Consider the following 16,444-nt stretch of genomic DNA (forward strand, 5'->3'; position numbering starts at 1 on the left):
TACTGGTGCTGAGGCAGACAGCCCTAGAGAAGGCTGCATGTGTGTGCGGCAGGAAAGTTGTTTTACAGCAGGGCTGTGGAGTCGGAGCAATTTTGGGTACCTGGAGTTGGTGGTTTCAATAAAGAGAGGAGTCGGATGATTTTTGAACCAAATATCCATAGCCTTTGTAAACATTAGACTAAGGAGTCGGAGTTGAGGAGTCAGAGCAATTTTGGGTACCTGGAGTCGGTGGTTTCATAAACTGAGGAATCGGAAGATTTTTGTACGGCCTCAACAGCCCTGGTTTACAGTGTATGTGGTGGGAAATTCCGGATATATCTATTGCATTGCAGAATTATTCTGCATGTTAACTCATTGGCCATACAAGGGCCATAGAATTCTATGAGTCTGTTAACACCTCTGCGTTCTAAAGAATCGCATTAGTCTACGTAGTTAAGACACCGCACTCAGTTAGTGCAAAGCCTATTGAATTATTATTATTATTGATTTATAAAGTACCCACATATTCCGTGGCGCTGTACAAAATAAGAACAAACATAGGGTACAGAATCGGTACAAAATACAGAGTTGGTATTAACAAAATCCAAGACACAAAAGGGTGAAAGTGCCTTTGCTCTTGCAAGCTTACAATCTAAAGGAATGGGGGGGAAATAAGAGGTGGATTAAGACTCATACACACATCAGACTATAGTCTTTGGAAAATGAAAGATCACAGACCAATCTTACCACCCTTCATGTAGTATGAGAGCCATACTCTACACAGTCTATTCTATGGAGCTGAACTCCACATCAGAAAAAAATCTTTGCAAGATGCTGCACACACAGATGCTGTACACATTCAAAAGATCAATAACTGCAAAAGATCTGTTCCTGCCAAAGATCCGTTCCTGCAAATTGCATTCATAGTCTATGAGATCTGCAGATCATCATACACCCCTTGTTTAACAGACATTCATCTGCAGATCAGACAATTATCTGCAGATCTGAAGATCCATCCTGGTGGATCTGATCTGCAGATGAATGTCTGTTAAATAAGATGTGTATGATGATCTGCAGATATAGACTATGAATGCATTTTGCAGCATCTTGCAAAGATTTCTGTCTGATGGGGAGTTCAGCTCCATAGAATAGACTGTGTAGGTGTGGCTCTCATACTACATAGAAGGGGGTAAAATTGGTTTGTGATCTTTCATTTTCCAAAGACTATGGTCTGATGTGTGTATGAGCCCTTAATAGGATGAATGACTTATCACCATCACTTTAGAACATCAATAAAGGCAATAGCCTGCACTCCTGCTATTTTAGACTTTTATTAATCCAATGTTTCTGGGACATGTAGGGCCCCTTTCTCAAGGACAATATAATCAGGCCATAGGCCCCTACTGGAAGCTCTGTCACTCACTCAGTGATATGCCTCCTGCATGTAGCAGCAGCTTAACCAATTAAGATTATTTGATGTGACTCTCAAGTCCAGATTTGTGCTCCTAAAGATTCCAGGGCGTGAGAGTCATGTCCTGCACTGTATGCCGCCTCGGCACGCTCCCTCATCTCACTGGGGATCCTCAGAGATTAACAGTTTTTTTTATGATTTGTTGCTGTGGAATGTACACTGTTCAAGCACTGAACACAAACCTCAAAAATATAGTAGCTGTACTGCAGTAAAACATCACTATAGAAAGCTTAAAACAGATGTGCAATACTGGGGGTCTCCAAGAGCTGTCACTGCTTGGGACTACCAACCGCATACTACACTACAGAGGGCAGAGTGGGCAGCTCTTACCACCAGGAAACTACCCACCACTACTACCCAAATAACATGTAAAAAGACACCAAAATTAAATGTAAAAATCATGCCTACTCAAGAAGCTATTTAACTGGTGTGCATGATAAAGCCAGTCAACAAATTTAAAGGCGCAGTAGACTGGATACTTGCTGCCTGCACCACCCCTGCTACTTTGTGTTTAAGAATATTGTACATTATAACAGAATACCCTCTCCTATTATTTGTACATGCTTGAAATGGCTGAGGCAAATCTTTCCATGCAGCCAGCACAGTGCAGGGAGGAGGGGGGTTGTGTGTCAATTGTTAGGTCTGACCAGCTGACCAATAACTGGGGTGTAAAACTAAGCTAACTCTCACTTTTCATTCTTTTGTTATATTACAGGCATTGACCTACTATACTGTATATACTCGTGTATAATCCAACCCCCAACATTTGCCTCTGTAAAAAAAACCCAATAATGTGTGACCCGCAGATAAGCTGACCTCCCAATGTCTCCCCCTAGTCTCCCCTCTGTTTGTTGGGCAGAGTACCCCCCCCCCGTATCTGGTGCATGTATGTCATGCGTATGTTCAGCAGAGTGTATGTATGTGATGATGCGTGTATGTTCAGCACAGAGTGTATGTGATGCAGAGTGCTGTGTAGTGTACATATAGCTACCTCTCCTCGTTTGCCATCTTCCAGTCTTCCTTGCAGCTCTGTACTTGCTACAGATCCAGGCTTCAGTGTCTTCTGATCTTTGGGCAGCCATCTTCTCGTCTCCCTTGCAGCTTTGTACTCGCAGCGAGTACGGGACTGCGAGAGAAACAGGAAGTTGTTCCCGGGGCAGGAAAGAAAGTGAAACCTGGACATCTAGCAAGTAGGGATGATCAATGATATGCAAATATTGCTGAGTTTATGCTAATTTATGTACATTTTTATGTAAATATATGTGGCTTGAAAATAGACCAATCCTTTTCTTTTTCTTAAAGATACCTATCATTTTAAACCTGGGTGGGACTTGATTGGTCCACTGTATATATTAGCATACTCATTTTACATAAATTTGCGTAAACGCAGAAATATATATATATTTTCCCAAAATGTTGGTGTATATGTGAGTATATACGGTACTGTTTATTGTTCTTGATTCAGCATGCTTCTAACATGAATCCAATGCAGCTGGGGAAGAAGGAACCATTTGCAATCCATCATTTCTTATCTGTCAATCAGAACGTTTCAATTGAAATTTGATTACTAAAAGCTGATTGTTGATTGATTTAGTGTGGGTTATCGTAGCTCTGCATTCTGCTTTTTTCCTTAAGCTCTAAGCCTGAATGTATTTGTACCTTTTCTGCTGCCTGATTTGTTGTACGAGTCTCTGCAGGACTCCTTGCTGATGTTTTCAATGAAGGAGATGAATGGAAGCAGTGGAGTAAATATGATGCACTTCATCGCCCCATTGTTTCTAATTTTCTGCTCTAAATATCTTGACAATCACTTCTGCCTCCCCTTCCACCTCTAGTTCACTGCTGGGAATTCTGTGTTTGTGTGATAAAGGGAATCTGTGACAAAGCAGCACACTTGTGCGAGAGAAACCGGAGGCTGCCGCTTCCGGACGACAGATTTCATCTTATTATTCCTGATGCTGGGCTTATACATTAAAGGGTGACTCTAGTCTCTGAGAGGACCCAGTTAGGTTTCAGTGTAGACAGGTAGACAGGCTAAAGTAAAAGGGATTTACAGGCAATACAATTGTTTCTATTAAACACTGCAATTATTCTTTGAAAACTGCTGTTCATGAGTCCAATGAGCAGTTTAGCAAAACACAGTACAGTAAATCCACCCGTTATCCAGAACTCAGGCATCAGGAAGTCTACATGCGTAGATGCGGCCGCGATGTTCCTTATCAATCGAGCCGCTAATGCGGCTCGATTGATAAGATCCGACAGGACGGATCTCCCCACCGCCAATTGCCTGCTCGCTCCCCGCAAAGGGACAATGGCAGGGAATCAAGCGGAAGATAAGCGGCGCGGGGACGAGCGGGAATCGATCGGGTATCGATTCCGGCGCGGCGAGCGGGGACGCGGAAGAGGCGATCTGACGGTTAATCGAGCCGCCGGATCGCCGCCTCATCTACACGTGTAGATGAGACTTTAAAGGGAACCTGAACTGAGTAAAATTATTCAAGATAAACACATGATGTAGCTGCAAATGAATATTACATACTGACCTCACCATCAGTTCCTCTCAGAAGCTCACCATTTTCTTCTTACAGTGATCCCTTCCAGTTCTGACAAGATTTTGTCAGAACTGAAATATACCAGTTATATATCAGCTGCTGTCAGTTACCATTGCATGTGCAAGGTAATGTCCATGTTTCCCTATGGCTAAAGTGGGTGATATTACAGTTTACCAGTGTGCTGACCAGAAAGCTGTTATGGGGTAATGGCCATTTTTAAAATGGAGGACAGAGAATACCATTGATCACAGTGGACAAATGGGATGCAGTAGAGGAGAAAGAGATTGAGGAGTAGCCTACACAGGAGGTAAGTATGACGTGTATGGTTATTTTGACTTTTTATTTTCAGTTCAGGTTCTCTTTAACTAACCGGCATGCCTGAGGGGGAGAACGGGGGCAGAACCGTTTGATGTTTGCAGTGTTCCTCCAGGTGCCACCTTCTACACTTCCTACAGCTCCCAGCGGCTTTCCTGTGTGCATACATGGCACCCAGCATGTTGCCTGACGAGCATTGGGTCACATGCACGCTATAGGAGCCCTATAGACGAGCAGCAGCAAGTGTAGCAGACCCCCAGAGGTTTGGTAAGTTGCTTCTGCCACACTCCACTCTCCAGGGAAGGGGACGGTTGGTGTTAACTTACTGCCGGTTGCTTGATTCTCAAGCAAACTGGCAAGCACACATGACTGTCATCAGGCAGTCCCTGCCTGTGCTAGATATTGGTCTTAATAAATAAATATATAGATATAGATGGGTGTGAATACCCTACGAGGCATTTATAACTGATTAGAAGTTAGATTGTAAGCGAAAACAAATGAAAAAAATATGAAAAACAAAGGCCCCTTCAATTGAAATGTGATTCTTTTAAGCATTGGAATATTTATAGGAAAAACCTGCCTTAGGAGATCAAATAGAGGGTGCACAAGAGTGAGGGTCCATAACTTTGTACTGCAGCAAGCAATACAAGGCGTGCGTCTGCAGTGGGGCACAGTGGCAAGGTGGTAAATAATTGCAACCAGGGAGATATAATTTACCACATTTATTGAGTGCATAACCAACCAATTGTATCTGATTTGTGTGTAAATCATCTCCTTGTACATAGTGGTTTGGGACACCCCGAGCTGCTTGGTTACACAGTTCTTGTACATAGAGAGCTTGCTTTTTTCATCGGAACCACTCAGCAACATTCACCCATCACTAAAGCTAGCCACACAGGAACTATTCCTCTCCAATCTAAATCTAATCAGAGCGATAGGAGGGTTTTCTTTAGTGATTCTTGTAGAGACTATTTAGTGGTGCCTACACTCTATCCCCTATGCTATCAAGCCATTTTCTATTGACCTGAGGAGGCGGGCCATGATCCATGAAACGCGTTGTCAGATTGCTTTTTGAATAAACATTTTTCCTGTTGAACTGGTGTTTATATCTTCCGGAGAGGTAAGCGATTACCTCTCTTTTTTTTATATATTTTAAAACACTGAAATAGATCACACATTGGGTGCTTCTATCCATTACTAATCAGAGTGGGATCGGTTACTATCACATGCAACACTTTGACTTAAATCTATGGAAAATTTATCAAACTGTAGTGTTACACTATTCAATGCAATGCAGCGCTATGAGCCATTGATTGTCCGCTGCTCCATCCCTGCACCCAATGGACGGAGTATTTCCATCCTGTCCCGTAGATAGTTTACATCAATTTTAGTTTAAAATGATCAAAATGGTGTCTCCCGGATCCGGATTTGAGCATCACTGGTAGTAAATAACCTTTTAACATGTAATGTGAAGTTTCTTCCAAAATGTATCTTGGATGAATTAATTTAAACTTTCACAATATTTTGTGCTTCTGTTTCTCAGTTTTATCGCAAGGGAATTTCACATCCATTCCGGATACTTTGCAATTCCTTAATGATTGACCACGCTGTACTCCTAGTAGGATATGGAGAACGTACGTTGTGATATCCACTTTTATCATTTGACTGTATTCATGTTGCATTTACAGCATCTAAATTCCTTTATTTTGTGTCCGTTTGCTTAGGTAATGGTGTACCGTTCTGGGCTATTAAGAATAGCTGGGGAACAGACTGGGGAGAAGAGGTATGAACAGAATTGACATTGTAACACTAAGGTTTATTTCAGTAAGATACAGGCCTAAAATAAGACTGCAAGTTTTCCTCAAACTTCCTGGACAAAAATGTCACTGATATACTAATTATCCTGGACAGGGGTCAGAATTTGGGATAAGCAAATCATGTCCTGTTGCAGATAATCCAATTAGCCAGTTAGAAAGTGATTTAACAGCCCAAACTTCCTCCTCTTATGCTAGGTACAAACAATGCAATTTTCTGACAGATTGATTGACTATTTCCAACATGTCGGATTTGATTTCCGATCGATTTTCCAATTGATTTTCCATAGAAGTGAAAGGGAAGTCGATCAAAAATCAGATTAAACTTGTTGGAAATAGTCAATCGGACAGTAAATCTGCCAGAAAATTGCATTGTGTGTACCTAGCATTAAAAAAAAACAAAAACGAAATGACTAGTTAAAGGAAAACTCAGCCGTTCAACATGGGGCTGGAAATAGCCCCAGGTAAGTATACATGATGCTGTTACTTATGTCTTACGTATCCTTTAAGCCAGGGGTGTCAAACTCCAATACAAATTGGGCCGAAATTGTACACTGGGACCTAGTCGCAGGCCAACTTCAATGTCTACTGGCCATCTTCCTCCCTTATAACGTTCTCAGGTGTCTTATGCTCCCCCTCCCCCCTCCAAGCCCTAAACTGTTCCCTGGTGTCTAGTGGTCCTACCTCCCCTACACCCTATACAGTTCCCTGGCGACTAGAGGCCCCCACTCTCCCCTATATAGTTCCCTAGTAATTAATGCTTTCCCCCTACTTTACCCATATGGCTCCCCTGGTGTTCTAGGGCTTCCCCTCCAATATAACTTCCCTGGTGATCTAGAATGGGCCAAATATAATGCAAAGTGGGGAAACCACTTGAGGGCCAAATTTTAGCCCGCAGGCCGGAGTTTGACATGTATGCATTAAGCCAAACATCTGATCTGCATGCTTGTTCAGGGTCTATGACTAAAAGTTAGAGGGTCAGCAGGACAGCCAAGAAATTTGCAGGAAATAAATATGGCAGCCTCCATATCCCTCTCACTTCAGATGTCCTGTGGGGTACTACTACGGTAGTTAGTACTGCTGTACTAACGAGGATTACTGCTGTATATTGCTCAGAAGGAGATAGATCGGAGAGTCATATTGTGCAGCTTTCCCAGTGGTAACTACGGGCTGTGAAATGGCCATTTCTATCATTAGACTAAAAGTGTACACTACGATGTATAGTTACTGTATACTATACCAGGGCACCATTTTACTGTATAACCTATCATAGCTGACTTGATTACCTTCTCTTCCTAAACTTGCCAGTCAGATTTACTTTTTTTCCCCTGATATATTTCTAGGGTTATTACTACCTGTATCGAGGATCCGGCGCTTGTGGCATGAATAAAATGTGCAGCTCATCTCTGATAGATTAGAGGCTTATGGAGAAGACATTCCCCTTGTCCTACCACTGAAATAACTCCTCCACCAAGAATCGCAGGTGTGATGTGTTGTAGTGTGGAAGTCACACAATGTAAGATTCAGGATGATTGAAATCAACACATATACCTTTATAAGTGATCCACGCCTAGGGGACTTAGTTCTAAATGATCTTATTTTATTCACTTGCACTCTCTTAAAGGACAACTGACGTAAGAAGAATATGGAGGCTGACATATTTATTTCCTTCTGAACAATACCAGTTGCCTGGCAGCTCTGCTGGTCTATTTGGCTGCAGTAGTGTCTGAATAACACCAGAAACAAGCATGGAGCTAATCTTGTCAGATCTGACAATAATGTCAGAAACACCTGATTTGCTGCATGCTTGTTCAGGGGCTATGGCTAATAGTATTAGAGGCAGAGGATCAGCAGGACAGCCAGGCAACTGGTATTGTTTAAAAGGAAAAAATATGGCAGCCTCCATATCCTTCCAGTTGTCCTTTAAAGTAAAGTATCTTGATTTAAAATACAAAAAATCATGAGGGTAATAACGATATTGAAGTGTAAAAGCAATCAGAGAAACAAGAGACTCTCCCCTCAGAGGAGCCCACTTTCCCGCTTCTCTGAAAGGGATGAATAGCATAACTCAGTGTGATGGGGCCTCTGATCGAATCCTGGCAGAGCCTTCAACTCTCAAACCTTTTTATCACCATGGCAATGCCACTAATGGCACCTGTGTTATTCTATGGTAAGAATGAACTGCCGTGTAGTATCCTCATTGCTTACCTAGCTGATGTATAGAGGTTCCGCAGCAGTTTGCAAATGCCATTGCTACTTGTGTAAGTAATTATGTTGCCAAGCACTGCTGGTGGGCTTCCTGTGCTGTGATGCCCCAGAACTGAGGCTACACTTACAATTAGAATGTTGGCATAACTCAATGGCAACAAATGTAGTTTAAAATGCTTAACAAGTGCAATTGTTCCCAGCTTTTGGATGGCAAAGTGAGGGGTTCAACTTATACACAAGAGCTTTAGTCCACCTAGGTTTGCTGTCTCATTGGTTTGATTTCTGCCTACCCTTCTAATACAGAGTATGCAGTGAAGACCATGTTTGAGAATGCAATAGTTACCTCTCCAGGTTCCACTGTTGGGTCTCTTGTGGTCAACCACTGCATGACCTCTGTCTCATCTGGGCCCTGACAATGGCTGTTCTGAGGTCTCTTTGCTGCTGCATTAAGCAGCCTCGCTGTGGATAACAACAATGGAAAATGGGATCCAGAGTGTGGCTGGGTGGTGCAGTAGCAGGTAGGACCCAACAACATTTGTAAAGCACTTTTTTCCCATAGAATTCAAAACACATAGATATATCAGATTAGTAATAAGTTGATGGGTAGAATGTGCTACAGAGAAAAAATAAAGGCTATATGCTCACAACTATACACGGGTGATTTTTTAATTCAGGGTTAGAGGTATCTCTATTTAATGTGGTAGGGAGTTTTTAAGGGTAGGGGCAGCATGGCAGAATGCTTTGGTTTCTAAGGTTCTGAGGTGGACTCTGGGGCGGCAAAGTTGTTAGATACTGATGATCTGAGGTGTCTGTGAGGTGTGATGCAGTTGCAACAAATCCTTCGGGTATTCAGGGTCTAAAATGTGTAAGGATTTGAATATTGTTAGGCCATTCTTAAAGAATACATGAGGTAAACCTAGGAAAGAAAAGAAAAGATTTACTCACCTGAGGCTTCTTCCTCTCGAAGTCTGTCAGGTCCCACACTGAAGTTCCACTGTGGTTCAAGCTGCTGATGTCCCCTCCATAAGATTGCAATCCGCAGCTGGGTCGTGGTCTTTTGCATGGGCATGTCACTTGCCTCTCGTCATCGTGTTCCTGTGGGTAGGAGCATTCTGTACCTATGCTGTTCAAGTCTTTGGAAACTGCGCAGAGCGCTCACGGCCATGGGAACGTGATCATGAGAGGCACACAGAAGGCCACTACCCAGCCGTGGGTAGCGATCTCACAGAGGGGACATCGTCAGCATGCAGCACAGCGAAACTTTGCTGCTAGACAGACTTCTAGGGGCTGGAAGAAGCTCCAGGTGATTAAGGCTTTTCTTTCCTAGTGAAAGTAAACAGAGGTGCCAGTAGGATAAAAAAAAGAAAAAATGTTTAAAAAGAGAGGAGGCGGAGGAGGACTTACCGCCTCTAAGTAAACAAAATAATTTATTTATACAGTCCAAGATTCGGTATAACACGTTTCGCAGGAATGACCCTGCTTCATCAGGCAATAGGGATGGAGTATACAGCAATGCAGGTCTAGGACTAAGCCAAGCGCCTTTGTCGACAGAATGCTGAATCTTTGAGTATAAATAAATTATTTTGTTGAGACATCATTACTAATTTGTGTCTACTTGGAGGAGTTATGTCCACCTCTGCCTCCTCTATTTTTAAACATTTTACCTTTTTTTTTATCCTACTGGCCTCTTTTTACCTTTACATTGTAAGAGCCACCCTTGGTGGAGGGGTGATGCCCCTTTTTCTGATTTGTGGAGAGCGACTTCTTAATCCTAATTGGGAACAGGTCTAATCTCTCCACCTGCTTATACAGTGGTTGCCTGAGTGGTAACCCTAGTTTGTGAGTATAACGATACTTACTTTTCATTATCTCATCCATAACCAGTACATACTACTATATTGGTCTCTTGATGTCCCCTTTTCTGTATCGTATTCATTCCTAGGTTTGCCTCATGTATCCTGCAATGAAGATTCTACATTTTATGAGTAGATAGTGGAATGTATAAAGAATCAGTGTTATGTAGCAATGTGACAAACCAACCCCACTGTTGCCATATAGTGCCCCAAAGACACTGCAATTGGAACCAGATCAGGTAGTTTTTTTCACAGACTCCCCATTGCACACTCTACATTGGTAATGTGGGAAAAATATGCAAAAATGTCTAGGCTGGTTCCTTTAAGGAGTTAATAATCATTTAAAGGCAGATATCGATAAGACATTTGACAATTATAGATGTCCATTTTGCAGACATCTGGCAACGTAAGGCTTATTTAGCCCAGCACAGATAATAACTGGTCTCTGGCAAGAACAACCCTTCCCTTATATGCCGGAGTGGGTATTCTGCAGGAATGCCATTCCTCCATAGGATGCCCCTTCTCCTATTAGGATGCTAACAAGCTGCTTGTTAGTCATTTCGGGGGCAGAGCAGAAGGAAGGGAGAGCAGTGCAGAGAGAACACAGAGGTATGTCATTGAGTAAGGAACATGCCTATGTGTCCCATTTGTAACATCTGCCGTGGGTACACTTTAAGCTCTGGTTCATGAGGACCAACACACTGCTCTCTTGATTCTAACTTGCCATCATTCTTTGCTGCATGACGCCACACATAGTAAAGTCTGCAGCCTTTGTATAAAGGTGGAAGTTTGGACCAGGTAAAAGTTCAGGCACTTTAACCTTGATTAAAATACGTTGAACTTTCTACATCAAGAAATTTACCTGCCTATTAAACTTTTATTTCTGCCAGGACTTGAGCTTTAAAATATCTATTTTGAGTAATAAACCTAAAAAGTAAAAAAAAAATCACAATGTATTTCCTTCAATCCGAATGTACAGGATATCTTAAGTTAAACACAACTCTAGATGGACACAACTCTAGATGGCCAATGATCATTTGAGGCTGCAGGAATACATTTAAAGTTGTGCCCCTGTCTGAGTCTGTAGTTAAGGTTGTTGCTGGAAGACTGGCCACAAATTGATAACACAAAGTTTTCCTTTAATTAGACACGCTATTCCGAGTTGATCATTAAGTCAGCAATTTACCTCCCTAGAATTGCAAAGGTTCTGTGCTATTAAAATTATTTAAGAGCTACATTAGTTGTGCAGTAAAACCTCAATGCTGGGCTTATCGGGTAGAATATATATTTGCTTGTATTCTTACCGAGGCCGGTAAGACAAGTGGTAAAATAAAACGGGTTACAATTAAATAAAGTGCTAAAACAATCTGAGGCGATTACTACAGGCTTAAAAGATTCTAATAAGCAAATAAAATAAAAACTAATTATTATAATTAATTGTCAAGTAATAATCCATCCCTGAGTACTGCGGATTGCAAGTTATCTCCTTTTCCCTGTTGCCATCTGTTTTAAATGTGAGTCTTATGTGTTCCTCTCGCCGCTGATAATTAGAGACCGGTGTAGAGAAAGTGGCAACAAAGTTTTAACAGAAAAACGAGGCTATGAAAAAAGTCTCATTCTTGATTCTCCTGATAAAGTTAACTTTAAAACCTAAAACAAGAAACTTTGTAGGCACAATAAAATAGTTTTGACTGTCCTGATGACATGATTTTAGCCACTCTGCTCCCTACTAGTAGCAGGGCTATTGAAAGGTGTTGAAGCTACCTCTTGCAACAGCTGCCTGTTGAACTATAATTATCGTGGTCCTTAGCAATGACTGTTAGCTGCTAATACTGCCCTCTTTCCTGGAGGCGTGTCAAAGAGCAGTCAATGATTGGCTTAGCTCTGGTGCTAGGTGGATAATGTAGGTGGGGATTCAGTGTAACAACAACAAACAAGGTCTTTTTGTGTACTTAAAGGACCACAATCACAAAAAAAAGGTTAAATTCAAAATACATACATGTAAAACGTAAATTTCTCCCAGAATGATAAGGTGCTATAATTTATTTTCTTCCTATGTTGCTGTCACTTACATTAGGGAGTAAAACGCTGACAGACCTGACAGATTTTGGACTAGTCCATTTCCTCAAGGGAGATTCTCAGTATTCCTTTTATTTTTTACAAAAGCACCCCCAGGAAAGGATCTGTATAAAGATGTCAGCCAGGCTCTCAATTCTTTTGCACACTATTTTTGCAGTTGGATTGTGTAACTGCAGTACAGTAAGTGCTTTTGGAAATGAAGAAATAACTGAGAATCTCCCATGAGGAGACAGACTATTCCAAAACCTGTCAGACCTGCCAGATTTTCACTACCTACAGTAAGTGACAGCGACATAGAAAAAACTATTTTATAGTGTATTTTACATTTATATGTATTTTTAATACTGCAATTTTCTGTGATAATTATCCTTTAAAAAATGATCAACCAGACCAGCAGGTAGCGCTGTAAACATACTGTATATCTTATGTATCTAGTATGTGACGTAATAAACTTGAATATAGTTTTGGACATTGGACTCTAGAATGATAATAGAACAATTTAAGTGCTTGGATTTTCAGTGTTAAGTTTCAAAACCCTTTATTGAAGGCACAATGATAATGGAGCATAACATCCACACGCTTACATGCAATATACTTGTACATTTTTCATAACCAGAGCTATGATTCAGCTTTTACTGAGGTGTTTTTGTCTTACTTAAGTAAAAAGTTAGAAATGTAGTGACCTGGCTGCAGAGCATGTCAGAAGAGGTTTGTGATTGGCTCTCGCTCGCTTTAGGGTACCGTATATAAAAAAATAAAGCTAGATTGCACAACGGAACAAGCACAAGAATACAGATATGCTACTGTACTGCACTGTGTGGTAGACTGGAAGGAAGAATATATCATCTTCCAGCTACAGCTGGGGAGTATTGTAGCATCCAGAGACCAGGGAAATATCTGTTGGTGACCTCAAGAAACAATATTAATCCATTTTCTTTAACCCTTTAGCAGCCAATTTATTTAGAGGCTTGCATGTGCTCCAAGCCAATTTATTTTAGCACAGTTTTTATTTCTTATTTGTTACATTTTCCTGCTTCTAATTAGTACTGCTGTAACATGCATTTATGGCCACCTGTCACTAGGGGGCAGTGTGAGACAATAACAGAGGACTTCTGCTTCCAGTTTTTATATTCTCTGCTTTGCAGAGAGAGAGATCAAAGCATTCCAAAGAATTTACAGCACAATGATTTCTGCCAACTGAAGTCGATAGCAGTGCACTTATCTCAAATGAGATAACTCTATTGACGCTGCTAATGGGTTAAAGGAGGACGCCTGAGTATGCTGAATAAATGTATAATTTTTTGCCATTAATCGTTCAGCACTGTTCCCTTGCTTTGAAATAGGAAGAGTAAGCAGGGGGAAGTAGGTGGGCAACCATGTCAGGAGGAGTATGGTTTGACTAAAAGGAGAACTGTAGTGAGAGGTATATGGAGGCTGCCATATTTATTTCCTTTTAAGCAATACCAGTTGCCTGGCTGTTCTGCTGATCCTCTGTTTCTAATAGTATTAACCACAAACCCTGAACAGGCATGCAGCAGATCAGGTGTTTCTGACATTTTTGTCAGATCTGACAAGATTAGCTGCATGCTTGTTTCTGGTGTGATTCATGCTACTGCAGTCAAATAGCTCAGCAGAGCTGCCAGGCAACTGGTATTGTTTAAAAGGAAATCAATATATCAACCTCCATATACCTCTCACTACAGTTCTCTTTTAAGGGTAAGTCTGCACTTCCTGCTTCATAGTCTGGTTGCATTTGCTAGTTGTGTGCAGAGCTTAGGTTTACTTTTACTGCCGAGTACAAAAGACTGTTGTTACTGAGTAAGATATTGGAGACTGCTGCCATATTTCATAGGACTGTTAGCAACTGCTGCTCTTTACAGGAAGCTGCAAAATTACTACAGGCTGCTGCTAAGTTACAGAAGATATCTTCTGTATTAATAAAGTCTACTAGCAATTTATAAAAGATCAAATTATTACCGTAAGCCTGAAGAAGAAATATGCATACTTGCTTGCTTGCTTGCTTTTTCAGTCTTCTGAGTTAGCCAATAACTCAATTTCTTTTTCTTAACTTTCTGCACATTCGTTCTATAAAGCATGAGTTTGGCCGACACAGAAAAATACGTCAGCTTAAGCTATCATTTACAACCACAATAATGGTTACACCTGCTTTTTCACTACCCAAACACACTACATTTAAAGTAGCTTAATTGCATTAATTTCAATAGGAAATGAATATGAAGGGGAAGCGCCCTATAGTGGCCAGTTGCAGTATTGCAGTAGTTTCACTTCTCTGCACTGAACCTGAGAAACTCACTAATAAAATCTGTGGTGAGTTCCTGGATGGCCTTAAAGCAAACATGTAACTGTATAATAAAAAAGAAAAAAAGTTAAATGCTTACTTAAGTAGAGGGAAGCCTTTGGATGGACCAGAGTCTTCCCATGTCTAGACCCCACTGCTGCTGATTGGGACCCTCTTCTTGTTCATGCCCCCCCTCAGTTCAGGAGCGTGTATGGGGCTGCATGCTACTGCTCAGATGCGGCCGTACTCGCACGCTGCACTCGTACATGGAGGGGAGTGCAGCAACAAGAACAGATCAGACATGCTCTTATCAGATACTGTATGTTCAGAGGGGCCCTACACAGCAATGGTGGGCTCAAGCAAGGATCAGAAAGCCTCTGAACTATCCTGGGGTGTCCCTCTACTTAAGTATCTAACTTTTAAAGTAGACCTGAACTCATGCACAGAACACAAGGAAAACACAAATCAATCCACCCTGTTTGTGTTTAGAGCGAAGAGCCTGTCTAATCCTCCCCTCAGCTGCAAGTAATCACAATTGTAATTTGATCTCTCAGCTGTGCCAGCACAGAAATGCATCAGTCATCGGCAGCCTCAGCTAAATTGTAAAAACAGGATGTTAACCCTCTGTCTGCTTCCATGAAAGCAAGGAATAGACACACTGCAGATTTATTACAGGCGTTCTGTGGGCTGCAACACATAATTTTTTTTCTGTAAAGGTTATTATGCTGTTGCTTATCTTTTAGAGCAGAGAGGAAGTTCTGAGTTCAGGTCCACTTTAAAGTTGCAGGTTTGCATTAATGAACTTCTCTGCTTACTTTATTCATCTGATTCATGTCAATTGTTATAAATTAGGTGAAGTTTGGCAGGTGAATTGTGTGAGCAGGAAAATAAATCATTTTCCATGCTGGTTGCATACAGCCTCCTGTGACTCTAAAGCTTGCCCAACCAACACCAGCACTACATTGCTAAGTGCACTGCGGAGCTCCACAATACAGCTGAGAGTACAAGCTGAGGATGGAGAACTGGAGGAGCTACACGAAGTAACGGATCATGCAGCTGGCATTGTCCCCATAGATGCTAAACATTACATGTAGCAGCTGATTACACACCTCCAGTTCTCTGCCCTCTGCTATGGCATGTGCACAGTAGAAGGGTCACTTATTGCTTAACATGCATTTACTATGCAGATGACTTTTTATCTTCCTTTTATCTCCATAAAACGGGTTTAAACATCTAGAATAAGCTGCAATTGCATACAGTATATTCCTGTTGATGTACTTAGAAATGACTTGTAATGTTACTAACTTGGATTATGGCTTGTATTTAACTATTATTTAACTCTGTCGTAATGCATTACAATAAATATATTTAACACTTCCTAAAGTGTACTGGTCATTTGTTGTCACTTTCTGCCATCCTTATAAATACATCGGAATATATGAAAGCTAAAATAGAATATGCCTAAAGCTGAGGAAATGTTTAACCACTGCAGTACCACAGGCTTTACCCCCCCCCCCCCGACCCCTAAAGACCAGGCCATTTATCACAAAAATGGAGACTGCAGCTTTAAGGGCTCGCTGCAGGGCTGCACAACTCAGCACACAAGTGATTTCCCCCCCCCCCCTTCTCCTCACCAACAGAGCTCTCTGTTGGTAAGGTCAGATCACCCCATCCCCCCCCCCCCAGATGTTTGTTTATTTTTAAATAATTATTTATCTCTTTACTTTTTTATTACATTTCCATGCGATTACGCCCATTGGCTTGACGTGGTCGTTATGTAGTTTAAGGGCATCTTAATTGAGAGTTATATAGAGGCTGCCATATAATAGTTTACTATATCAGACGTGTACTATATCACAATGGTCATACATTGT

The 16,444-nt window shown here is 41.4% G+C and overlaps 1 protein-coding gene across 1 annotated transcript in view; it reads left to right on the forward strand.

Moving 5' to 3' along the window:
• Positions 1 to 15,947, forward strand: part of CTSF (cathepsin F) — an 82,913-nt gene extending 66,966 nt beyond the window's left edge. The window contains exons 12-14 of the mRNA XM_068260526.1: positions 5,861 to 5,951; positions 6,042 to 6,100; positions 7,475 to 15,947. Of these exons, the coding sequence (XP_068116627.1) occupies positions 5,861 to 5,951; positions 6,042 to 6,100; positions 7,475 to 7,549 (225 nt within the window). The 3' untranslated portion in view covers positions 7,550 to 15,947. The remainder of the gene's footprint in view (positions 1 to 5,860; positions 5,952 to 6,041; positions 6,101 to 7,474) is intronic.
• The last annotated feature ends 497 nt before the right edge of the window (positions 15,948 to 16,444 follow it).

The sequence above is a fragment of the Hyperolius riggenbachi genome, chromosome 11 (genome assembly GCF_040937935.1).
Source record: "Hyperolius riggenbachi isolate aHypRig1 chromosome 11, aHypRig1.pri, whole genome shotgun sequence".
NCBI lineage: Eukaryota > Metazoa > Chordata > Amphibia > Anura > Hyperoliidae > Hyperolius > Hyperolius riggenbachi.